This window comes from Mastacembelus armatus, chromosome 20 (assembly GCF_900324485.2).
Source record: "Mastacembelus armatus chromosome 20, fMasArm1.2, whole genome shotgun sequence".
Lineage (NCBI taxonomy): Eukaryota > Metazoa > Chordata > Actinopteri > Synbranchiformes > Mastacembelidae > Mastacembelus > Mastacembelus armatus.
In genome coordinates, this window is record NC_046652.1 from 11,901,336 (window position 1) to 11,928,202 (window position 26,867).

General features: G+C 38.0%; 1 protein-coding gene across 6 annotated transcripts; it reads left to right on the plus strand.

Moving 5' to 3' along the window:
* Positions 1–1,925: 1,925 nt before the first annotated feature.
* cdh19 (cadherin 19, type 2) lies at positions 1,926–26,553 on the plus strand. Of its 6 annotated transcripts, none has more exons than XM_026292672.1 (13): positions 1,926–2,098; positions 8,335–8,714; positions 8,847–9,141; positions 10,306–10,425; positions 12,695–12,862; positions 13,791–13,981; positions 15,529–15,782; positions 16,949–17,085; positions 17,872–17,993; positions 18,304–18,421; positions 21,924–22,175; positions 24,339–24,384; positions 25,018–25,141. In XM_026292672.1, the coding sequence occupies exons 2-12, from the start codon at positions 8,469–8,471 to the stop codon at positions 24,353–24,355; spliced, it is 1,920 nt and encodes a 639-aa protein (XP_026148457.1). In that variant the 5' UTR covers positions 1,926–2,098; positions 8,335–8,468; the 3' UTR covers positions 24,356–24,384; positions 25,018–25,141. The 6 variants fall into 6 exon arrangements, with proteins under 6 accessions (XP_026148457.1, XP_026148459.1, XP_026148460.1 ...); XM_026292674.1 differs by having other exon boundaries at positions 24,342–24,384; XM_026292675.1 differs by having other exon boundaries at positions 24,342–24,394; positions 25,018–25,059.
* The last annotated feature ends 314 nt before the right edge of the window (positions 26,554–26,867 follow it).

Genomic DNA, 26,867 nt, shown 5'->3' on the forward strand with positions numbered 1-26,867 from the left:
CTATCCATCCTCGTCACTCCCAGAGAGAACCTCAACATCTTCAGCTCTGCTACCTCCAGCTCTGCCTCCTGTCTTTTTCTCAGTGCCACTGTCTCTAAACCAGACAACATTGCTGCTCTCACCACTGTCTTGTCCACCTTTCCTTTCATTCTTGCTGACACTCTTTTGTCACACATCACACCTGACACTTTCCTCCACCTGTTCCAACCTTCTCGCACACGTCTCTTCACTTCTTTTCCAGACTCTCTGTTGCTCTGGACTGTTGACCCTAGGTACTTAAAATCCCCCACCTTCTTCACCTCTACTCCCTGTAACCTCACCGTTCTACTTGAGTCCCTCTCATTTACACACATGTACTCTGTTTTACTGCGGCTCAGCTTCATTCCTCTCCTTTCCAGAGCAAACCTCCACCTCTCTAGACTTTCCTCCACCTGCTCCCTGCTCTCACTACAGATGATAATGTCATCGGCAAACATCATGGTCCATGGAGATTCCTGTCTAACCTCATCTGTCAGCCTGTCCATCACCACAACAAACAAGAAGGGGCTCAAAGCCGATCCTTGGTGCAGTCCCACCTCCACCTTGAACTCCTCTGTCACCCCTACAGCACACCTCACCACTGTCTTACAGCTCTCATACATGTCCTACACCACTCAAACATACTTCTGTCATTTCAGACTTCTTCATATAAATGTTGTAAAATGCATATACATATAGAACGTATACACAGGGTCAGACAGTTCTTGAAAGCTCACATGCAATGCATATATAACAGATGTCCTATACAGTGTAATAAATAAAAGTCCAGGTGAGCAGTCTTTTCTGTTACAAGGAAAAATAATTCTGTCAGAGCACTGCTCTATCCCACAGAGGAGAATCATTGTACAGAGTGATTGTAGCTGGCAGGGATGACTTCTTGTGGGGTTCTTTGTCACAGCAGAGCTGACTAAAAGTGCTCAGTTCTTGTACCAGCGGGTCATGGAGGATATGTGAGACATTCTCCACAATACTCAACAGTTTGTGCAGCATTTTCCTCTCCACAACCATCTCCAAGGGCTCCAGAGACATCCCCAGCACAGGGCATGCTCTCCTGATCCAGGCTGTTTAAAGGTAGTGAGGACTTAAGTCATAATCTAAACGCAACTCCACATCTATAATAATGTTAACATTTTTTTAGGCTTTCAAATGTTTGTTTTTAAATTCATCAGTAAATTTATGAGATGGATTCAGTTTGATTTGTTGAGAAACATAAAGAACTTATTTTTCATGTATAAGTAATGATATTTGGGTTTAAATTTCAACAAATGAGTCCCACATCAGTTAAATATTTATTCTAAAATACCAACCACAGACTGACTGATAGGTCCATGTTTACACCCAACAGCTCTCACAAACCCACAGTAGACTGAGTTAATGAAGACTTTTAATTTATTTTACCACTACAGTATCGCCAGTAGAGTACAAGTAAACAAGTGGGATAATGTGTATGTCAATTCCCTGACAGATTTTGCGACCCAGTGTCACGACAAGTCGACTTTTAAATGTGACTGTATCAGGACAAGACATGCAGAGACAGCATGCTCCCTTGGCTTGAATGTCAAAAAACAGACAGTTGCTGTCCCTATCTTGAGCAGAAATGGTGAATTTACAGTGGATGAATTACCATTCCCTCCATGCTCCAGTTGGACTCTAATAAGTGGCAGATTGTTCACAAAAATGGGGAGAAAAAACAAGAGAGGGCAAACAGATAGAAATCCATTTGTAAGTCTGGGCTGTGAGCTATTTGCATGGTGATGAAGGCCCTGACTGTTCAGCAGTGTTCAGATGTGAGTCCCAGACAATAGAGCCTGTGTTTGTTCTTCCCCGGGAAGTTTGAGAAGGATAGAAAAGGGTAGAAGAAGAAGAAGAAAAGGGGAGGTCGTCAGCTGAGGGGATTACATGTTGTGAGAATCATGCACATTTGTTTCTGTGACTGCGGTGACTGAATTGCTTTCCAGTACCAGGGTATTTAGTTAATCAGATTGTGTTTCCTGTGATCATCTCTCTTGATGGTGGCTTGTGATAAGTGGCTTAGGGGACAGCAGCATCACATAAACAGGTGGGTGTGATAAAGGAATCTATACTTCCTGTAGGACGTGATGTTTTGTCTGTAAATAATTAGATCCTAGAATGTATACATTATCTGTTGGATATAAAGAGGAAATAAAAGTATATCTCTATATCTATCTCTCTATATATATCTCTCTATATATATATATATATATATATATATATATATATATATATATAGATAAAATAGATAGATAGATAGATAGAACACTTCTGTTGTGTGAGAATATATTTGACAGCCTAGAAATGGGTCCAAATTACTTATGGGCTTATTTTTATAGGATGATTTTTTTGTCCACTTATTCAAAGGCAGTAACCACTGGCACACAAACACTCCACCTACTAAAATGTCTAAAAATAGTTTACACAGCATAATCTTCCCTGTCACAGACGATATGACAACAGGTTGTATTATTAAGTTCACTTCTGGCTTTAAATTATAATGTTTGTTCTCAAATGTTGTCCATGCTGGATATTTCTTGAAAGTCGCTGTGATATTTTTGTCACATATTCTTTTTATCACTGTAATTGAGCCTTTATAGATAATTGCCTGTAAGTTTATTTTTTTTTAAGCAATAACTTTGGCAGCCTCAGTTAATCGCTTCTACAGAAAAGAAAGTAGACAATAAGATGTAGTACTTTTTCTGATAAATGTCAGTGCAAATTTGTGACACTTTGCTAAACAGTAATGATTTCCACTTCTGCACATAATAAAATCAGACAAATTACTTACTAACACGTACATGATGGTTTGACATTCCCCTTGTTGTTCTAGCTCCGTCTCTGGGCTCCTTTGAGTTCCTGAATCAGGAAACATAAACTACATGTCAGTGTTATTGTTTTATGGAGCTGAACCGTAAACAACACGTCCCATGATAGGCTCCCAAATGACCAATTAAGGACATTTTGCCTTGGAAGGCTGATTTTAAAGAAGCAAGGCTTAACAGATTATTGTTTGCAATCTTGGATTTTTTTTTTTTCAAGATTGCAAACAACTTCAGTTAAATGAGATGTCTGAGTCTATATTTAATCATATTTTTCCATTTCTTTTTCAATTATAGCCAAGGCTAAGTCAAAAGACTGATGAATGAAAACATCACAGTTAAGGTTTATATAAAGGTAGGGTTACTTAGAAGTTAACGTAAGCAGCACATGTTGATATAGATGTGTCATCCACAATGTCAAGTTGCATTTTTTTTTAAATTGCTGCATTTCAGCATTTGTGGCATAAAAGACACATTTTTAATAGCACCCTGGAACCATTAGTACAACGCCGTTACATTTTATTAGCTAGAACACATCAACATATAGTCAAATAAGGTGACAGTCTCGGCGCATCTACTGCTTAACATTGTGAGACTGCTGCTCATGGTCATGTGGTAGAGTAGCATACTGTACATACAGGCTATGGGAGGTCTGCTAGATATTGGAGGAAGGCCTATTAGAGGTAATGAATGGCTGTCAAATACAGGGATTTTTTTATACATTGCATGTCATGTAGAAATGAGAATTTCTTTTGAAAGGAGAAAATTGACTACAGATCTTTACAGTGTAAGGAAACATTCTCACATACATACTTTTAGTTTCTCTTGATTCTGTGATTTCTCATAACTTACCAGCTTTGTGAAAACTGACAGATTTATACTGAGAAATGTTATGGTAAAATCAGACATAGGCAGGTCACGTTATCCAGCACTATCTCCGTAGCTGTCACACATGGACATCTGTTTTACTTGCTTCCTAACACCTTTGCTATATACAGACCTGAAATAGGTGAGTTTTTTTTTTTTTGGACAAAAAGTATAGCCATTATTCTCTCACAATTTCATGGCTTGTTCTTAGAAGGGCCCATTTTGTCACATTGGCACTGAAACATCTGTTGACCCATGCACTATTCCAGCCATATCAGTAAACTCTGATATCCTGATACCCTGAGGAAGATTTTTAAACAGCCTCCGTGGCACGGTGGCAGCTGAGCAGTTGCTCAGAGTAACGTCATTGAGGGCTGTTGTCTAGTTTTGGCTCAAGGCATTCAGTTTGGGTGCTTGCTTGGCAGCCCTATGAAAGACCATAACAACTCACGATTCACTGGCCACTAATTGGAATGTCACTCCACAATGCTCGGAGATATGACTACGGCTTCTATAGAGATACATAAGCACAAACACATAGTCTCATTCATGTTCTGTACTGAAATTGAATTTCAGAAATGAAAGTCCGCATCAGTAATTGATTTTACCAGCTCATTACAAATGGGTCTTGACAGCTAATTTACTTTTACAAGATTAAACATGAACATTATGAGCTGTTAAAGCATTAATACTGCGACTACTCTTACTGTTGAAGCAACTTCTTGCAACATGCTCCATATATTAAATTTCCACTAGGACCAACCATGCTAATGTACTTATGTTCCTGTGGAGTACTTAATATTAGAGCATCTACATTGTGTGACTCTATATGTTATGTGCAGATATTACACTGTCAAAAGCCTCCATTAAAATGATGTAGGGTTATGGCAGTTATAACTTCTAACCCTTACTAACAACTGATCTGAGCATATGGTTTGTGTCTTGATTGGATAGCAATATAAAATTGGGCTCAGGGTTTCGTTTTTAGACGAATAATTTTTATAGCTTTTTAAAGTAAAGGACTTTATAAGACAAACGTCTAAAATGATAGTATACTGAAATGAAATGACCGTTTTGAACCAAACACACCTAGACTGTAGAGAAAATATACAGTAAACACATTATCAGATAATATGCTAACTGTTTTGTTGGTAGTAGAAAAAACTGTCTGACACCACATTTAAGAGGTATAATAGAAGTCAATGAATTTCTTATTTGTTTCTGTACTAGAGTTTTCAGAGCAAGATATTGTATTTGTGCGGTCCTAACTAATTTACTGCCTTGTCTGACTTTCATTGCCCTTATACTCTTGACCCTGATCTTGGTGCAAATTATAATTGGTGCATCTATTCAGCTCATAGTTTGTCAGAGGCATGTGTGTCTCTGTTTTCCATGTCTGGGGAGACACTGATCTAATTAGAAGTCTTCATTAGTCAGCTGCAGAGAGCAGTATCATGCTTAAGGAATGATGTTCAGACCCTGCTCCCTCCACAAAACACAATGCAGGGTCTTGTCTGAATTCAAAACAGAGAGCTGTTTTCCCCTGAAAAACCGTGGAATGCAAAAAAGGAGAGGTCGGACAAAGGATTTGTCTTTTTCTTGTTAAATCCAGTTTTGCTCGGGCTTTCTTGCCAGAATTTGTTATACATACACAATACCATTTATGAAGTGGTTTTGACATAACTCTCCGTATAAACAAAAGAGGATCACATTGTAAAGCTCATATAGAACAGTGGTTCAAACCTTTTTTTTCATGCACACAGACCACCCAACTTGTTGAACTGATTTTAAATTGATATTTCATTTCAAACTATTCATTATACTAAAAAGTGAATATTGTTGGTCTACAGTAATATTTTTGTTCATACTCACTCCATGTTTAATTTGTATGGTCCACTTTGTTTTTGTCATTTTCCATTTTTCCATTTCTAGCTATCCATTAAAAATGTTAAGCTTCACTTTCAGCTAACAAATTAAACATCGCAGTTTGCAGCAGTTTCTGTATAAAAAGGCTAAAGACTGTACTGGTTTCCTGTACTGGAATCTTTTTTTTTTTTTTTTTTGGATGTACTGTACACTTCTCTTTCCCAAGCGAGTTTAGATCCTTCATCTTCGTTGGTGTTCACATTCTTTCACAGGCCAGTGTGCATGAGGCACAATACAAGTTCCCCAGCCAATAACTTTAGGACGTGGACATGCCTGGACTCCTTAGCAATTGTCCTTAGTGACTTAGTAAACTGACTTAAGCCATGACATGCGCTATTATAGACACTTGTTTTTTGCGTCCCGTGGCTAGGACATCAGAACAGTGAAACTGTCAAGGAGGTTCGCGAAAACATGGACTGTACTGACTGGGATGTTTTCAGAGGTTCTACTGACAGCCTGGTCAAGTACACAGAGATAAAACTCTAACTATGTAACTTTCTTTGAGGACTGCTGTATACCAACATGCACCAGGGTGAGTGCCAACAATGACAGACCCAGGTTTCACAGTAGGCTATAATTGACTCTTAGCTCTGATTTTGTAGGGAAAGGCCTTAGACAAATCACCAACTATAAACCTAAAACCCATGTTCCATTAACAACCTGTGGCAAACCAGTTCTACAGTCCATTTGAAAGACAAAGGAACCGTCCTGACACCATACCATCCAACCCCTGCTATCCACTCTAATTCCACCTCCACTGTCATCATAGACAAATTGTAGCCGGTCAAGTCTCAGCTATTCTCTTCCAAGGCTCCCTCCCCAATTACGCAATAACTTGCAGCATCCAGGAGAGATAACTTAACAGATTGTTCAAGAGACAAAGTTATGCAGCTGGTGTTTGCCTTTCTCTTCAACCTGAGACACTGTGCTAACCAATTCTCTCCTGTGTTCACTGACCTCCTCAACTGGAGAATGCCATGTTTCAGGCTGTTTCAAATTTTCCGCCATCATCCTTGTCACTATAAAGCCAACAATCACACGAACTAATGACTACAGACCTGCTGCATTGACGTCTGTGGTAATGAAGTCATTTGAGTATCTTGTGCTGTCCCATCTCAGTGCCCAAGGACCCTTCAACATGTGGACTAGTGAAGCCATGGATCAAACCAACAACCCTTTGGTTCACACCTGAGCCACAGCTGCACAGCCTGTTAAACTCTTGAAGTTCATGGATGCCAGCATCATGACTGGGCTAATTTCTAGAGGTGATGAGGGTACCTACAGGGTGCCCTGGTGTGGCCAAAACACCTTGGAGTTCAATACACTAAAAGCGGTACAGATGTAGGAAGAACCTACACCAATCCAAGTGAGTAAAGTGGTCTTTGTACATCCTCAGCATCAGCATGACCTAAGAGTGGGATGTAAACATCAGCTCTATAATATAGAAGGCATAGCAGAGGATGAAGTTGATGAACCTGCCACAGATAACAATGATGCACTTCTATGCTGTCATCGAGTCCATCCTGACCTGCTCCATCACCCATCTGGCATGCTGCCTCCATCATGAAGGGCAAGACCAGACTACTGTGTAGCATTTTGTCTGCTGTGATTCGCTGCAGTCTGCTAACACTCCGTTCATCCATCATTGCACAACTCCAGGTACCTAAAGTGAGCAGGAATAATTGTGGACGATCTCTCTCATCCTATACACAAAACCTCCCACCTTTAAGAGACTGCAGTCTATTAAGACCAAAAATTCTCAGCACAAGAATAGTTTCTTTCAAACAGCAGGTGCCCTCATAATCAAAGCCAAGGACCCCCACTGACAGACTTTCAACCCACCTCCACCACACATGCACATGATGTGTTACATAAATGAAACCTGCTGCACATTTTCCACATATAGTGCACTACCTCAGGAAGCCTGTTTTGTTTTGTGGACTGTATCATTCTTTTCTATATATGTATATATTTTATCATAGGTTTTATTGTAAATTTATTCTCATAAAGTCCATATTTGCTGTAGTCTTTGTACTAATTTTGTGGTAACAAAATTGCACCACATTACCAAGACACATTTCTTTTATGTAAAAACCTGTTCCTGATTCAGATTCTGTACATTAATTTAACTTTTTTAAACTCTACACTATAATTTAACTTTATATCAACTCTGTAGTCATTACTTTTCATTTATTTGAACCACTTGTTACTTTTAACATTTACTTCTACCATTAATCCATTACATGTAGTTGACTAAAGCTATTTAATTGCATCCATTTCCAATGTTTTTGTTATTTTTAATGTGAAATTTTCATTGGGACACATTGCAGAGACATCAGACGTTTGCAACTTTCTCTTCACTTGCTAAATAGTTTTTATGCAGTTGTAGCATGTGGGTTGCAGCATCACAGGTAACTCAGTATGGTTATATATTTTTAAATCAAATGTCCCACTGAGGACCTGCAATATGTCTAGTGGGTTATTACTGAGCTGCTTAACTACCTTTTTGTATCTACTGTAAACTCTTCAACTTTTCTTATACTGTACTGGAAAAAAAATTGGATTGTACAACACTGCTAAATATTTAAATTTTTGTATTTTGCAATCTTTGTGCACTGCTGGAATTGTTGGAAACTGCAGTCATTAATTAAATTAACTTTTATTTCAGAGACATGAGAATGCAAACAAACAACATCATAATATGGTGGGATACAACACCGGAAGGATCATGAATTAATGTACTATTGAATAAAGAATTGGTAGCACTGGATCAGTGACACCTCCATCTTCTGTCCACTAACCATGGGAAGTGTAGAAGAAATGCATGGCTGGACAGTAAAAATGAGCATGCAGAGTGTTTTGGCCATGGTGATGGTGTTTTCTATAATTCCTGGCGCAGTGCTGAGCGATATAAAAAGTACTCAGGGTGTGCAAACCCAGCAATCGGCCCAAGGGTCTACTCATCGGCACCATCGCCTGAAGAGAGGCTGGATCTGGAAAGAGCTGCTTGTCCCCGAGGAAGATCCGACTCCTCGTGTTATTGGCCAGGTACCGCCCCAGATTGAATGTCCTCCATGTCCTTGATATGGTACTTCACTTTGAAAATGAATGCTTTCCAGTTCCCCCAGAAAACATGTTTTAAAAAATAAAGTTTTCATGTATTTCCTCTTCTTTTTGCAGCTCAAATCTGACTCTGACAGAGGTGACTTTACAATTAGGTATATATTATCAGGAGAAGGCGCTGGAGATGTGTTTGAGATAGATGAATATTCGGGTGAGATTCGGACGCTGAAGAAGCTCGACCGTGAGGAAAAGGCCTTTTACACACTCCAAGCCCAAGCTATCAACAGGATATCCAATGAACCAGAGGAGCCCCAGTCTGAGTTCATCATCAAGGTGCAGGACATCAATGACAATATCCCCCAGTTCCTGAATGAACCATATGTGTCCAGCATCCCAGAGATGTGTCCAACTGGTAGGTCTGAGAGGATAATATCTCTTTATTAGTAAAATTTCCTTTTATTACAATTATTTAACTATAAGACAGTTTGACTCATCTCACAGCATCTCACTTCAGTACTCAATAACTAAAGCATGTGACCCTGGTGACATTAAACTTTGTTTAGTATACAGCTAAATGTTCGGCCTGCCAGCTTAACTGTGGATGCATGTTTAAACTAAATTATCTTGGATGTTCTGAACAATCTTTATTAGTTTTCTGTTGATGAAATTGCCCTTTTGTATATGTCATTGTTTTAGAGCATTGCTGCATGATTTAGGATGGGATTCACTATTCAAATCTGTGGCTTTATTGTCAAGATTGCATTATCTTTCAGGAAATTATGTATTTTAAATTTTAGACAAAAATATTTTTTATTTTTATATTTAAGTTATTTATTGTTTCTGATATACTTTATAAATGAATTCTCTTACTATAAATCTTGACTAAAGATGATGAACAAAAGGTTATATGAATGTCTGTCACCTGTCCCCACTCAGGAAGTTAAAAGTATTGGATTGTATATTGTAGCTTGAATGCCTCCCTTAAATAATGCTTTTATAATGTTTTTCTATAAACATTGCCCTTTTCATACCATAGTCATTACCATTTCAATTTATATGTAATCTGCTATTACAGCATAACATCTCACTCCTAATAAATCATAATCCATTTGACTAAGAAAGCGAAAGAGACGGGAAGGCCAGATGGAGAATAAGAAATCCTGCAGTAAAAAAGAGAAAGAAAGATATGGTAGAAAGCACAACGAGGAGATGGATATGGTCAAGAGAGAAGTGTGAACAATGGAGAGGTGAAGCTGAATCAAGAGTGTGAAGGACAGAAAATGAAGGACAGGTAGATAGGGAGATGTCACTATGGGGCTGGAGAGGTTGTCATACACACCTGCACAAGCTTAGTGAATTGCAAAAGGCCAACACTCTGCCTGCCCCCACCTCTCCAACCCCCATCTATTGTCAACATCCCTCCTATAACCCCCCCCTCCCTCTTCTGTTTCCATTGCTCCCCCCCTGAGCCAGACAGACAGACCCTGCAGGACTGTGGCATAATCACTTTATTTCCCTGTCGACTGGAACTGCTGCCTGAGCTAACTCTGACTGTGTGATCCGCTGCCCCCCACAGGGACCACTGTGGCCCAGGTGACAGCCACAGATGCTGATGATCCCATGTTTGGAAACAACGCCAAGCTCATCTACTCCATCCTGCAGGGGGAGCCATACTTCTCTGTGGAGCCAAAGACGGGTATGTCTGACAGCCCCGAAGGCGTTTAGTTTAAACCCTGCTTTGGTTGTAATCGCCGTGCAAATCCCCCAAAACCACAGTTTTGGCTGTTAAGGAAGTAACTGGAAATTTGACTGGGAAGAAATAATGCACACATTTATAACAACTAGACTTGACAAATATAGATGGACACAAATTATTCTAGTTTTAGGGTTTTGAGAAAGGAAAGTATCTTGTCTTTTGGCTCTCTCCCTCTGGTCCTATAGTTACCTTTGACAAGTCATACACTATAAGAAAAAATAACTGGGATGACTATGACAACACAGTGTTCCATGTGTAATTCAGAGTTTAGTTACACATACACCTCCCATACACATTGCTGAACTGAACTGTGAAAAGTTGAGGGAGGGGATTATCAGAAAATATTCAAATCCCAATATATGCAGTATGGAAAAGGGTCAGATGTTCATTTTCATTGTGGAGTAGGCAGCAACTGACACCAAACCTCAAACTTAAGTTATTATTTTCCTCTTGACCTCAGTTAGTCCACTGATAATCTCATGTTGTCTGTATGGTCAAAGATTGACATAAACTTAAATACTGAATCTCTTAGTTTGCTACCTAAATGCCTCTAATTTCTGTTATGAATAAAAACATTCATAAGAGGTCTCTGGTAGTGTTGGGCAGTAATGCATTAACGTAATATTATTACAGATACCTTTACTGTTACTAATCAAAGTACTGTTGTGCTACTGTGGTGCCTGGACATGAATCGACCTTGTCCTAATTTTGAGCAGTGAGTTTTCTTAAGATGTCTGTGTGAGCAGGCTCATTTTGGCTACTAGCCAAAAGTCTGAAATTCAAATGGCGATGGCTGAGAGATGAGGGCAGGAGAGAGTGTGTGAGGGCGCATCTGACAGCAGAAGTTATGGATTATTTGAGATCACGGGGGTATTGGGTTGAGCCTTTCAACCATTTCTCAAACATCAAAAACATTTACAGGATGTACAACACTGACTCAATATAGCACAGATGGAGCAGCTTTTTAGCTCATGAGGTTTGTCACTCCCCTCTAGAAAAAACAGAATTTCTTATAAAAGATGTGAAAAGTTTCTCCTAAATAGATACACTCGTCATTTCACTTCTGAAGAATAGGACCTAACTTAAGATGTCAGGAATATTGCCTAAAAAGATGTAGATGTGGGGGATTTGCAGTTGTGTGAAAAGCATCTTTCTTGACACTAAGAGCTGAGAAAGAAAAAAAAAGTAATGTAACATGTTATGTAATAACTTTTTAATTGAGTTGCTGTTTTCAGCACTGGCCTACTGGCACAATTCTTAATGTCTTAATCTAAAACTTAGTAAGTAGTTTAGGATATTTTCAATGGTAAATTAAGAAGTAATTACAGTATGACTAATCAGTGAACTACATTGTTGCACTATAGTAACATTGTAGTTTATTTTGAGTCAGGTCCATGTTGACACTCCAAAAATACACCATTTGCTAGTTAATCCGGGGCTGAAAATAGTTCCTCCAAAATGTCTGAGTAAAATTTGCTAAAAACTACAGAGCCCCGTTGTATCAGGAAATTACTTAACCCCATTTAAAAATGAAACTCCATCTTTGTACCCGGTTTGTCATTTCTCAGTAGGAATAAATGGCATGACATGAACACACTGAAGACGAAAAGACTAAAAACTAATTGGATTAAATGAAAATAAATAAATCACAATCTTTATCCTTAAAGAAAAAACTGATACATTTTGGCGCTGTTATGGTGGTTTATGAAATTCTACAAGATGCTGTATATTAGGCACAAGTCCGTCATGTGTTCACAACATAAACTGTGATATTTATTTGTCTAGATACTGTGGTTAGTGAATGTATGATTAACAAAAAAAAAAAAACTTATGTCATGGTCATTGTAGATGAATCAGTGATTGAAATTATGTCCTCCAGGGGAAATAAATGCATAGAAAAAATGTCTATCCTAATCTCATAATTCAAAATTTTCATCTGTTTTAGTGTTTCCCACAGCCTTGACTTTGGCTGGAGGGGAAGCATTAACTCATCTGACAGTCCTCTTTATATTTATTTTTGTACTGATTTAATTTTTACATTAGAAGTTTATTGCAGTGCAGTTTTACTCCATGCACAGTGCTTATAAAGAATACTTGAGGCAATGCTTTTCACTTACATTTGGTTAAAAACTATAAAACCACCTAGATATACACTTGATGTTGCTAAATGAACCTGACTCTCCTGTCTGTGTCTCTCTTCCACCTGCAGGGATCATTGTAACATCTTGGCCAAAAATGGACCGTGAGGTTAGGGAGCAGTACTTGGTGGTGGTGGAGGTAAAGGATATGCTTGGCCTGAGTAGCGGTTACTCATCCTCCACCACAGTTACTGTCAGCTTGACTGATGTTAATGACAATGGACCCACCTTTCAGCACAGTGAGTCACTTCTATGTCTCAAACACCAGAAAAGGCGCACTCAAGGAATCAATGAAGGTGTTGCAAACTGTGGGGACATGATTAGTATTATGCCCAAGTATTTATTTGATCACACTTCTCTGCTTTGGGTGGGTGGTTTTTTCTGTCAGAGCTGCACTTGGCTGTACACATCATATTATTCAGCCGGCAACCAAAATTAAAGCATGCAGTCAAGAAATAGGAGAAAAAGAGATAAAGGTAGTGAAAGAGACAGGAAAGGAGATTGGGGTGTTCTGTTCATCTGTGTGTGCATGTCTGCATGCATCACCCACTGGATGAATTTAATCATTCACACATGAAAGGACATTTTTCATGACCTTTGGAAACAAACCTAGCCCTCTCAACGATAAACCTCACTAAATGAATGCCCTGCGAAGAAATCAATTTTGTAGAAATGAGGCAGAGGATGATACTTTTAACTATTAATGTCACATTCACAGTCGGTGCAGGTGCTACAGTATCTTGTTTGGCTTATCAGTAATGTATGACCAAACTTCGCTTTGAACCGTGACCTGTGTTTTATATATAATAATTGCACATTATTATCAGCAGGAATTGTTTTTCAGGAGCAGCTGTTTGCCTTTTGCCTTGTGGCAACCATCCAAATAGAGTTGCTCAAAGACACAATCATAGTTTCTCATCTTCTTATTAGAGTTAGGATGGAATTACAGGATTTGCCACAACTTATTTGTACCTCACATTAATTGACCCTCATCTTATCACTTATCACACTATTAACAACTCACTGTTAAGTTCTGTAGATGTGTTTGTAAAAAAAAAAACATTGTATCATGTATATTTTATAATCCCTTTCATAGCCTATTCAATTGTTTAACTTGAAATTTAGTAGTGTCAGCTGAAATGATTTTTTAATTTTGTGTTTCTTCAGACCTGTACACCTTTGTGGTCCGTGAAAATGCAGCTGTGGGCACCACAGTGGGCAGGATTATGGCAGAAGATGGAGATGTTGGCATCAATGCCAGAATGACCTACAGTCTGGAGGATGATCTGGAGGAAAGCTCCACATTTATAATCAAAACAGACCCAGTGACACAGGAGGGAGTGATTCTGCTAGCCAAGGTAAATAAACACATCTCCATAAAGCTACCTAATGGTTTCTTGTTAAATCCCAGATGTTTAGGAGTTAATTAGAATTACTAACACAAAATGAAAAATATCATTACACCTCATAGCGGGTATGGCAACATATCCCACATTCCCCAATAACCATGCAGGCATATGTGCACATTAACAGCTGGCAGACATAACTGTAGCAGTGTCAATGTCAAACCACACAAGACAAGCAAAAAAAAAGAAAGAAAAAAATCAGCCTGACAAAAGAACCAATACACATTCACATAACCTAGTGGAGACTACAGATGAATAGATACAGAGCCTATATGTTTATAATAACTTTCTTAAGAGCCAGAACTGTGTCAGGCGAAGAGTGAACACAATAAGTGAAGCAAACTATACATAGGTCAGAGTACAATGGTACCAAATGGTTAGACACAAGACAGGCGGAAAACAAGAACCACAGGGAAACAATAAACAGGAAAATGGCAGACAAAAGAAGGCACCAACCCAGTTGTGACAATATAAGTCAATATGTACATAGTAAACATGAAAGAATGTAATGAAAGGTTATGTGATGACATTAAATTACCACCGAAATTTATTCTAATGATTTAGTTTTCTTTCAAGGAAAGTGTGGAGACACACCTTCAATTGACAGTTGGGTATCAAGGACCTGTAAAACAACACTAGAAACAGTGAATTATATTAAACCAGTGTCAAACCTTCTTTCACGGTTGGTGAAAGTGGCAGTTGGCAAGTTGTTGAGGTCTGAATTAGAAACTGCATTTGTGGACTCTGGCTAAAAACGTGCAGGTCACAAGAGCACATATCTTTGCAAATTTTCAGCTGAAGTGCAACTGTTATTCCTTGCAAAGGTGTGATGACATTTTGGGACATTGACTTAATGGCCTAAAGAAATGGGAAGAATGACATCACTTTCATATTTGTCCCTTAAATGCCAAGCTCGCAAACCGTTATATTAGATTAACCTAAAGAGTGAAAACGTCCATCCATTATCTATACCTGCTTGTTCCTAACCAGGGTCACAGGGATCTGCTGGAGCCTATCCCAGCTCTCTTTGGGTGAAAGGCAGGGGTACATAATGGATAGATGGATGGATGGATAATCAACAGTAGAATGTAACTGAACATCAGATTTCACTTGTTTTTCTCATAATAATCAATAGCACAGGCGATTTCAATTTAGATGGCATAATAATGGAAAAAAAAACATTATTGATTCTGTTTCTGAATCATTTTGGGAATGTGGTAATAGTTTTCATACTATTTTCTCATCATTGGTATTATTATGGTAATCAAATATGCAGTATTATTTAAGTGTGTGCTCACAGCTGGTAGTTTACTAACATTGACTAAACAATTTAACATCCATCTGAGTCATGTCCAACTCTCAGCAGAATAATCATCCGTCTTAAGCAACAAGTTGGAAATGTATGTTTAAAAAGCTGTTGCCTCAATGAACAGATTGTTTTCTACTTGTAGGAAGTATACTTTCAAATTAATTGTACGAAACGTTTCTTTCCTTCACAGCCTTTGGACTATGAGACAAAGAGGCGTTTTGTCATGGCTGCAGAAGCAGTTAATGATCATATAGACACACATTTTCTGTCTTTGGAGGAGTTCAGGGACAGGACATTGCTCAAGATTTTTGTGGAGGATGTGGATGAGCCACCTGTCTTTCTCTCACCGGTCTATGAGTGGAAGGTTCCTGAAAATGCAGCTGTGGGAACTGTGCTTGGCTGTGTTACTGCCAGAGACACTGACATAGTCAATAATCCCATCAGGTAATGTGAATTGTCTAAACCAGGAAGAATGGCATCTGCCACCCAATTGCCAGTATGATAATGATGAGGTAGATACCCAGGCTGGTGGGGGAGGAACATCCCTAGACAGCTTCTTCCACAAGGTGAAAAATCATTCAATTTCAAATAGTGTTAGTGGTTCAGTGCATCCATTTTTACCCTTGATCTCTGGATACCCTGTACATGGTCATATTTATCTCATATTACTTTAGTAGGAAATGAGCCCTGCTGAATAAATCATGGTGATTTTTTTTTATACCTCACAGGCTTTTCTATCTATTGCCATGGTATTATCACAAAGCAACGTAGCTTGGACGTGGGAATGTAATAAAGCACCATACGAGGTAGCATATGGAATTGAGATTTGCAGTCATTTGCAAGTAGGGCACGTTGCAGAGGAGACAGCAGCACTGGTGCCTGTAGTCCATCTCAGCAGAGCTTAAGAGTGGCAGGTGCTGCACATCATTCTCAGCCTAGCGTCTATTACTGTCCCTTTGGTGACAGTGTCTCATTGATTAATAAATTCAAGATGACATTTTTGGGGTTTCCACAGTTATAGTAAAAAGGATTCATTGTTTTTTTTTTCCTTTTGTTTTTTGGTCAAATTGGATTATTTTACATGTTACTAAATTGCCTCATGATTCATTATAGTGTTTTTATTCCTGTTTGTCCTAATTCACCCCAATACCTTATAGGAACAAGTGTAGGTATCGTATACAAGTATGAAATAACCTGCAGGCCCACACTTGTCACCTACTATGATGTTTTTAGTTACCACAGCTGTTCCACCTGCTGTGTAGAAAGACGGTTATTATTTTTTATACACAGACTAAAGTTTCTGTTTTTCTGTGTTTACAGGATTCCCTGTCTCGTTGATTTTAAATTACTGTTCCTTAGATAACAAGAAGAAAAACACTTTGGTCAAAATAATACTCAGTTAAAATAAGTGAAAAAATATGCAAAAGTGTGAGAGTTTTCACAGGTTGCTGTCACACTCGTGTGTGTGTACTTGTTATGTTGGATATCTGTCATCTGCTTAAAAACTTGAGCAGATATCCTAATTAAGATCCCATTGGTACTGTATCACAGTGTTTTGTTTGCCCAGAAGAGAATCAGCTAAATGTTTGTCCTGATGATTTTTCTTTTAGATATACAATTGACAAAAAGAGTGATACCACAAAAGCTTTCAAAATAGACCCGAACAATGGAACTATGACTGTCGCTAAAGCTCTGGACCGAGAGACTACAAACTGGCACAATGTGACTATTGAAGCCAAGGAAACAGGTAAGGAGAATTTTATGTCTTCTGTCACTGCATTTTGTTGATATCACCATCTTATATCACACTTGTCCTTATTCAGCCAAGAGACCTGTGCAGATTATATTCAGGGCAGGTTGATGACAAAACCTACCAAACAAGAAATACTTTTGAATCTATGTGTTAAATAGATTAATTATTTAAATAGGAAGCTAAAAGTAATGAATCTATGGTTAAAATCTTAAAATACTGGATACATTGATTGATTAAAAATAAATAATTGAAACTGTTAGCTGCAAGTATTCGATATATGGTTGAAAGTTTCGGTAACAGTATTTAAATCAGATAATAAAGAGATGCTTCAATGGTTAGTTAAAGTAATAATTAAAATTGTTTGCTAAATACAATGAATAACCAGCTGAAAGAAAGAAGTCAATGGTTAAATATTTAGTATCAGACAGTCCAAGTGTTTACTGTCTCTGTGGGATGACAGTATCTACTTTTAATTAAAAGTGCTAAATAGCATAATTTCTCAATTTAATTCATCATTAGAGATAAAAATATTGAGAACCAGTGGTGCACTGTAACTGAAACCCTTAAATTTCCAAAGAATTACAATATTTTATATTTAGCTGTTCTAGTTTTGAATAAAATAGTGAAATGTCAATGCCCTTTTTTGCATTTGTAATAGCTGTGTTTCAAAAACAAGAAACATTTGTCAGTCTTAAGTATTATTTTGACAGAACTTTTAGAAAGCATTTACGATACATGCACCCAGTGGACTCCACCAAATTTCTATCTTCACTACTGCAGCGCAGAACCATTTATCCTCCTCTGTGGTGGTGTTCATCAAAGTGCTGGACATAAATGACAATGTGCCAAGGCTTGCAAGAGATTACCAGCCATATATCTGTGAGGGGACACAGGCGGGAGAAGTATGTATATTATGATGCACTGATGTTTATGATTTACCTGTAGCAGTGTGGTTTCTAAGAATGTGAACAGTAAAGGTTCTCGTATATCCTGATATCCTGTACAACTTTTTAAAGTTTGAATCTCACAAAAGACCATTTGACTCCTGTACAACACTTCATTATCCATATCAATACTTTACATTGTCAGCTTTGTCAGATTGAGAGTATCAGTTTTACATAGTTTTGAGAAAGGGAAAACAAAGGCTCATTATGATTACCTATAGACCTGCCAGCAAATCTGTCCTGAATAATACGTCTTTGTGTCTCCCAGATCATTCAGCTTCTCAGTGCTGTAGATCCAGACGACCCTGTGGAGGGCCACCACTTCTACTTCTCTATGGTCCCCGAGAAGCACATCAATCCAAACTTCACTATCAGAGATAATCAAGGTCATATTCCCTTACATAATAAAGCACACATAATACCTCCATAGATTTATATTTGCTAGGTTTTCTAATCCCATTTATGATTGTAAATAGCATCCAGTGATCAGGTGATAGCAGCTTTTACATACTCCCAAGCTTTTGTGTGCTTTAATACATAGTTAAATGTTTGGGGAAATATACTATTTTACTTTCTTGCACCATCACATGAAAATATCACTCTCATGTCTGACCAGTAAACATAAAGTTATGCAGCAGCTTGCAATCTTAGCTCACCACAGAGTGCTAGTATGGTTTTACAGGGGGCTATGTGTTCTTTGAGTCTTCACTGTGACCACAAAACCTCAGAGCTTGTCATTTATACTGTATATTAATGAGAACTGGACACAAACAATATACATTTCAGGTTGTTGAGTTTCAAGCAAACTTTAAATACCTTCAACATCAGCTTGTGAGATGGTTGAATAGATTCATACATCTCTCCTCCCATGGTTTTCTGACACTGGATAATAGGACTGTGTCCAATATCCTAATTTTCAAATAATATCATGTCTCCCTCCTCTATAGTAGCTGGCTTTTCCCTCCATGTTTCAGTGTGGCCATTTCTGTCATGGTCAGACAGCTCATTTTACTAACTCAGTCTGAAAGAACATAAACCAGCCCTTAGAGGTGATAAAGACAGATTTTTTTTCAAATCCTCAGACAGCGCCAGACTTGCTGTTTCCCTTTGTTTCCAGTCTTTCAGTCAGCAACCACTAATGTAGGTTGATATTTAGCACACAGACATGGTAGTGGTATTGTGCTTCTCATCTCTCTTCTCAGTAAGGAAGCAAAAAAGCATATTTCTTAAATGTCAGGTTACTTCTGTACTTCTGTAAAGCAACTCTGCACCCTAAAAATAGAAGTCAGATACATTATAGATTTTCTGCAAATCTAAAATCCTTCCATCCATCCATTATCTATACCTGCTTATTCCTAATTGGGGTCAGAGGGATCTGCTGGGTGAAAGGCAGGGGTACACCCTGGACAGGTCAGCGTCTTAGTATACAACATAGTAATTATTTTAACTGTCTTCACTACAGTTTTTGATAAATATTAAAATGTGATCAACCACATTTAGGTAAATTTGACTATTTTAATGATAGGCTGACATTTGTTCTATAATGTCACATTAACTTCAGTTGTACTTTTATGTGGGACAATGTTTAGGTGAAAATAGTAACATATATGGTACATTGGTTCCATGATTGGTTCCAGGTCTAAGTAAACTACAAAACAAAACCAACTTAGGACTTTTTTACACACAAGTCTACTTTGTTGTTAAACTTTTTAAGAGTTTAGTACATTAACTGAAAGTAGTAAACTCTGTTTCTTAAGAATAAACAATGTTGAATCTGTCATGTGACGTCACATCCACCTGTGAAATCGGATGAGTTTCATTTACACTCCCTACATTGCATGTGTGCTATTGCAGATTGCTTTGTATCTAAAAGCAGTAAAAGATACGGTACACAGAGATGTGCGTAATTTCCGAGGAACGAATGAGAAACCCAATAATGAACTTAATGATTCATTAATGAGTAGTAGTTTTTTTTTTTTTGTGAACTCAGTATGATGTGTCACGTCACTTGAAGGTGTACAAAAAGAAAGTAATGATTAAGTCATGAGTACTGAATAAGTTATTACTACAATTTGTGCCACACTGGCAGATTCAGAATTATTGAACTTATGAAATGGTCTTTATTCCATTTTACAAATACTTATGAACTAATCATTAAACATTTAATGCATGAATTATAAACATTACCCTGTTTATTATTACTCTTTAGGCAACAACAGCTGAACTTCATTTTTTAGAACATGCCTTTTTGAAGGATTTCTTCTCCTGTCCACTCAGGTGGACTACATGTATTTGAGGTTTTAACTGAAGAACTACACAAAACAGAGAAAATAGATATGTGAAAATTCTGAAATACTATTTCTATGTTGTTGTTGTTATGTGTTTATATACTTTAACAGATTCTAACACAGTTCAATGCAATGCAAAATCGCTCCTATTCAGACATTCTGGCTTCTTGGTTTTAAGAAATTTTTGTTGCACTTACAATGATTGACCAGTGCATAGCAAAATATGGGATGACACAATACCGTCACTTTAATTGGTGATATGCAACTACATAATCAGAACCCATGCATATACAAGAAAACAGCTTATAAATAGCTGTCGAGGCTACTGATCACCATGCATGAAAGGGTTAACCACAGATTCATTAATATAGTATCTCATGGTCTGTTCATTATCTGTTATATAGTCCATGTAAACATAAAGCTAAATTGGTTAGTCCTGGATAGACTGGTAACCTGTGCAGGGTCTCAACTAAGTCCGTTGGGATTGGTTCCAGCTCCTATGAACCTAAGAAGCACAGATAATGGGCACATGGATGGATAGATGATGCATAGATTTGTAATCTGTGTAATAATAATAATAATGATAATAACAATAATAATAACAATCATTCCTAAACATAATAATATATCGTTCACAGGGTTACAGTTTTTATGTCTGACACTCACTCACAAGTAAGTAAAATGAAAGGGAGTGTTTGCCTTGTAGTCAGTGGGCAGTCAACCTTTTCAAATGTTTTTAATGAAAATGAAACAGTAAAAATCAAAGCTGTTCTTAAAGTATGTGGCAGAAGGATGTTTGAATGTGCTGAATAAGTCAGAATGAAATGTATGCAGGTGCAGGATAGAGGTGGTTAGCCAGGCAAATACAATAGTCCAGTCAGCAACCAGGAAATGAATAATAGGGAACACTTTTAATAAAACACATTTCCACATGCCACAAGGTATATCTGACTCCCAAAGAAAAGTAATTTTAAGTGCAATGAAGTCTTAACAGGCACTCTGAAAACTGAAGTGGATTTTCCAAATTTACCTTAGTATACATTGAAAATTACCCTGCCTGGTCAAAAACATATACAACAAATCAATAAATCTCATTATTTAAATTTGCAAAAACTCAAGAGCCTTTGTATAACTGAATAATTACTGCAGGGATTGATAAAGTTTCAGCAGTACTTCTATTTTCATTAAACAATGCTGTGAGTAGCTTCTGATTTCTCATGTTATATTTGTGGTCATGGAAAACCCACTAACCACCACAGAGGTTACTGTGTTTCATAAGGGTCAGATTATTGGCTGACCTCTGGGTTGCTTCAGTTTCTCAATCCCAGGCACAGCAATGTTAGTCAGCTTATTGCCTGAATTTACTAAATGACCAGGTTATCCCATCAAAGGACAGTTTTTCTTCCCTGATTGCATGTCAAATGTCATTGGCTTAAATTTTGAAAGAGTGGTAGATTTTACAAGCTGCTCAGGTCTTTGATTGTGTTCTAAATCACCCTACTTACATATTTAAGTTCCCCTAAAACATATATTAAACTCATATAGCATGTTATATGTTTTCTATGGCCTGAAAAGTGCACCTGTCCTTTTTGACCTTTAGACAATACAGCCAGCATTATCGCACGAAGGAGTACTTTCACCCGCAAGGATCGAACCCAATACCTTCTGCCTGTGATGGTGACAGACAGCGGCTCTCCAGCTCTTTCCAGTACCAGTACTTTAACCATCAGTGTGTGCAAGTGCCAGCCAGCCGGCCATTGTCCGACAGGAGGGGTGGAGGCTCTTGCTTTGTCAATGGGTGTCAGTCTGCAAACGCTGTTAGGGATCCTGGTCTGCCTGGTCACATTCACAGGTAAGGAGGAACTATCTTCTCTTCACATCCCACCTTAGATCAGAATATGAAACTATGAGTACAACAGTGATTTACAGTATAACAAAAACACACTGACTTTTTGGAGTTTGGTCTCTTAGAAGTCTTTACTAATGGCCATCAACATCATCTCTGCATTCGTCTTAAAAATGAGAATATCAAAGTATCAAAGCTAAGGCTACGAGATCCGTTGTAAATATGAAGCCCCAAAACTGACAAAATAAATAAAGGGTTGTCAGCAAGTCAGAAATATACATCACTAAATAGATCGTTAAACTTGAGTATATAGATAAATATACTATTTCCTTTTCCTCATTATGGGAAGTTTTTCCACTAAGCTAGTTTGTTTGGCTGACTGTAGGCTGCATTTTTTTTATGCCACACTGTCTCCAGCATGATTGTTGCGTATTTAAAATTCTGCTTTTAGTCTTTGGATAATAGAGAGTCAGACATTTTTCTTCCAACAGAATTATTTCCATAATCTGGAGCTGGTGGTTATTTGTTTTATTTCATATGAGCCATCTTTGAATATTTGTATTTTGAGTTCTGTTTCATATTTTTCATTTTAATACAGTGGCGATCACCAACCCTGGACTAACAGTAGCACATTACTTTTTTTAAAAATTTTATTTGTGTCTCAGTGTAGTCTCTCTGTTGTAAATACGTCCAAAGTTCCTGGTCTTATTTGATTTTTTAAAACCACTGCGTTTACACTCTTTCAGTATTATGTATTGCTGTGATCCCCCTGTATCCTTGTTGTTTAAATCTATGATCAAGGATCCTCGGTTTAAATATGCCACCACTCTGAGAACCTTTATATTGTTAACCAAATAATATTTTTTATTATTGTGTGCCAGACATCTAAGATCAAGATACTGCTCCTTATAAAATTCTCAATACATATTTAATAGAGAATAGCTTTTAAAAGACAATACAAATTAATCTGAAGAGGATTTAAATAATAATTAGCAACTGTTAACTAGGTAGCTGTTTTCTTGCCAAGTAAATGTTTTTGCTGATGTTCCTGCTGTAATTTTCACTCCAGTATTTATTTAATAAGCAATATTTTTATGTATATATTTAGTCATATTTTTACCAGTTTTAGACAACAGACAATATATACAATTCCTATATTCCATCCATCCATCCATCCATTGTCTATACCTGTTTATTCCTAACCAGGGTCACAGGGGTCTGCTGGAGCCTATCCCAGCTCTCTTTGGGTGAAAGGCAGGGGTCCACCCTGGACAGGTCACCAGTCCATCACAGGGCCACATAGAGACCAACAACCTCACACACTCACACTCACTCCTATGGGCAATTTAGAGTCACCAATCAACCTGACATACATGTTTTTGGACTGTGGGAGGAAACCAGAGTACCTGGAGAAAACCCACACAAGCACAGGGAGAACATGCAAACTCCACACAGAAAGGCCAGGTTGCGAATCATGACCTTCTTGTTGTGAGACAACAGTGCTAACCACTCATCGACCATTCTGCCCAATTCCTATATTCAGTATATACAATTCAATCCACAACAGCACAACAGACCTAAACACCATCGAGCTGGCTTTGGATGAACTGAAGAGAAGGGTGAAAGCAAAGCAATGTAGAAGTGCAACACACATAATGTAACCCGGTCACACACATTTGTATACGTGTGCTTAATAACTCTGCGTGTGTCTGAGTGTGTGTGTGCAAGTGCTTGCATGCTTCAGGTGTGTGTTTGAACACCCGATGTGCAATGCATCTACAGACAAAGTATAACAAGCAAAACCTAGGCACCAGAGCTATACCAAGCCCGCCTGAAGTGGAACACCAGACCCATTTGTGTCACTATAGTTTGGTCAGCATATACAAGCAAATACATATTTTTTGTGCAAACTGAAAGTGAAGAAATCTAGAGGGGTGATTGTATTTTCACTGTGGATTAACAGGGTTTACTAATGATGTGGAATCATACTTTCAGAAGGCAAAAAAAACAAAAACAACGTGGAATAGTAAGTATGTATGATTACCAGAATGATGAGGTGGCAATGGATCAAACTCTCATGGATCAAACTCCTATTAGTGGTAATTCCAGTTAATCTCCCTGGTATTTTGTTACAAATACGTTTTTTTTAAATAAGTATTTTTTTTTCAGCAGATCTGTTGAGCTAAAGCAGTTCGACCCCACATCACTTTGGCAAGTATGCAAACGTGTGTTAAACACCAGGATTTTTTATTAACAAATTTGCACTTTCATTTGAATCTCCTTTTTAAAACTCACCAGCGTGCCTTTAACACACACTTTTAAAATGCTGCAAGCTTGCAGAGCAATGATGTCAGGTAATGAGTGTATTGGTTGCAATACATCAGTAGCAATGCCATCATGGGACATTGATGGGTTTGCATAGTGAAGAGCTTTATTACGACCTCAGCTGCTTTGTGTCCTCCCTGTGCCCATCACATGAAAGATTAATGACAATACCTGCTATGCTAACATTCTGTCGGATGAGCACAATACCCAGTGAAAACACAGCATAAAAATAAACACTCTTTTAGCATTCTGTGCCACATGGAGCAAATAATGAAATTCTTCTTTTTATGTTTGAGCTGAAATTAAAAAAAAGAACATTTTAAGTCTAATTTGCCCTTAATTTGATTTTTGCATCCGCAAAAAATTACAGAAAAACAAATCTGGCTGAGATTATGTTGAATGAGCTTGTAAAGTACATTCTACATGCATGCTCCATCAGGCACTCTAGATGCTTTTTTTTTTCTCACTAAGCTCATGTCCTGGTGTTTAGCTGTAATGATCTCCTACTGTGTTGTGTCTGCAGTGCTGCCTGTTCTACTGCTGATGGTGAGGAGACATAGGCGGAAACAGCAGGAAGGGCTGGAGGTGGTGGTAAAGGAACTGGAGCTGCCTGACACGGTGTCACAGAAGGTGCTATATTATGAAGAAGCAGGGGGTGGTGGAGCAGACCTGAAGTTCTGCCAGCCTGTTGTCCCATTGCGTCCACATTCCAGGAGGAGAGAGAGGAGGCTGCGGAAGGAGGACATCAGGGCCAGCATTCGAATGTCCCTCCGAGAGTCACATCTCATCGGACCAGAAGACGAGGTTTTCAGGCAGTTTATTTTGGACAGGCTGGCAGATGCTGATCAGGATCCTGATGTTCCCCCATTTGACTGCCTCAGGACTTATGCATATGAGGGGTCAGGGTCTCCCACAGGGTCCCTGAGTTCACTGGAGTCTTCTTCTTTTGAGAGTGTCCCTGAGCAAGCTGTTAATATACCCAGACCTTACGTAGTAAGACTTACTCCATGGTTTGGTGGCGAAAAAGAGGATACAATTTTCTGATGGATTCCTCTCTTTTTAATTTTTAATTTTTTTTTTATTGTTGCATGATGGACAAAGACAGTGCATTACTACTATGTATTTGTCAACACTGACAAAAAAAAAAGTTGACACTTAAAGAAAAGTGTGACGCGTTGGGAACAGGCAGTCAGTCTCCATCTTCAGTAGTCCGGTTTTAGAGGAGATTTGTTTACATTTGGTCAGACACAGGCTTCATTTTTTCTCTCCTGCTGAGATAGCTAAGACAACCAACTGCTGCCTATAGTTTAATATTTGCAGCACAAACAGCAAATAAGCAAATTCTGCTTGCTTGCTTCTCCCAAAATCTTGAGCTACTCTCTTAAAGATAAAATATTATTTTGTTGAAAGGTTAAAAATTGCCAAAATTGCCTGCCTACCAGCAACATAATTATTCTACTGAAGTTTTAATGAGTGTGATCCACTATTCACTTTCCTTAAGTCTGTTTTATTCTTCACCATCTACAGAAAGGTAATGCTTGACTTAGCAGTTAGCTGCACTATTGTCTTCACCAGCTGGCTGCTTTGGTGTTTTGTACTGGCCAGCTAGGACACGGTGTGTTTACTATTGTTTGTTTTGCTGGAAACAGCTGCCTGCCCGCAGATGGAAAATAGGTGGTTTGCAGGCAAGAACAAAAACAATGAATTTAAAAAGGGCTGTTTAAGCTGAAGTGAATTGCGAAGTTGGTGATAACTCTCTGTTGGGTTTTTCACTACAAGTTACCCCTTATCTTTGCACATAGTCATATGATCCACTGTTACTGTATTAATTTTCTGCAATAAGCCAGAAAGTTAAATTACAGCATGAAAATGATTATCTGTGGACATAGCTGTCACTGACATAATAAAGAGTGAAGAGGAAGCAGTAAGGTAAGTAGAGTAAGGTCATTTTTTGAGTGGAAGTGAACAGTGCTATTTATGCTTTAAGTACTGCTGTATTTACAGTTTAATGATATTCTATGCACTATTATACTCAATATTATTCTAACACATTTTTTTGTTTCAGATATTATTTGTAATATTATTCATGTTTTTCATATTTGGATACATTGCAATTTGTACTGTATGTGTATTTGTATTTTACATCATCAAATTATATAAATGAATGTATACTTTACTTGTTATGCATATGGAAACATATTTGGATTTTTTTTTTCTGAATAGCCTTATTCTCACAGAGAATAAATTTCATAAACCCATGTGTATCCATTAAATATGAAGTGTTTAACATGTATTATCCTTCATGATATGACTTTGTGAGTCACCAGGGAGCCCATCACACTAATATCAGTCAGTCACCAGCAGAGAGAGCAC

What these genes read in the sequence shown, in the direction of transcription:
- cdh19 (XM_026292670.1), top strand. Translation starts at nt 8,469, where the DNA reads ATGGGAAGTGTAGAAGAAATGCATGGCTGGACAGTAAAAATGAGCATG. An exon ending in CACTATCAGAGATAATCAAG is followed by an intron (nt 18,422 to 21,923) that starts GTCATATTCCCT and finishes TTTGACCTTTAG; the next exon opens with ACAATACAGCCAGCATTATC. An exon ending in CTGCCTGGTCACATTCACAG is followed by an intron (nt 22,176 to 25,017) that starts GTAAGGAGGAAC and finishes TTGTGTCTGCAG; the next exon opens with TGCTGCCTGTTCTACTGCTG.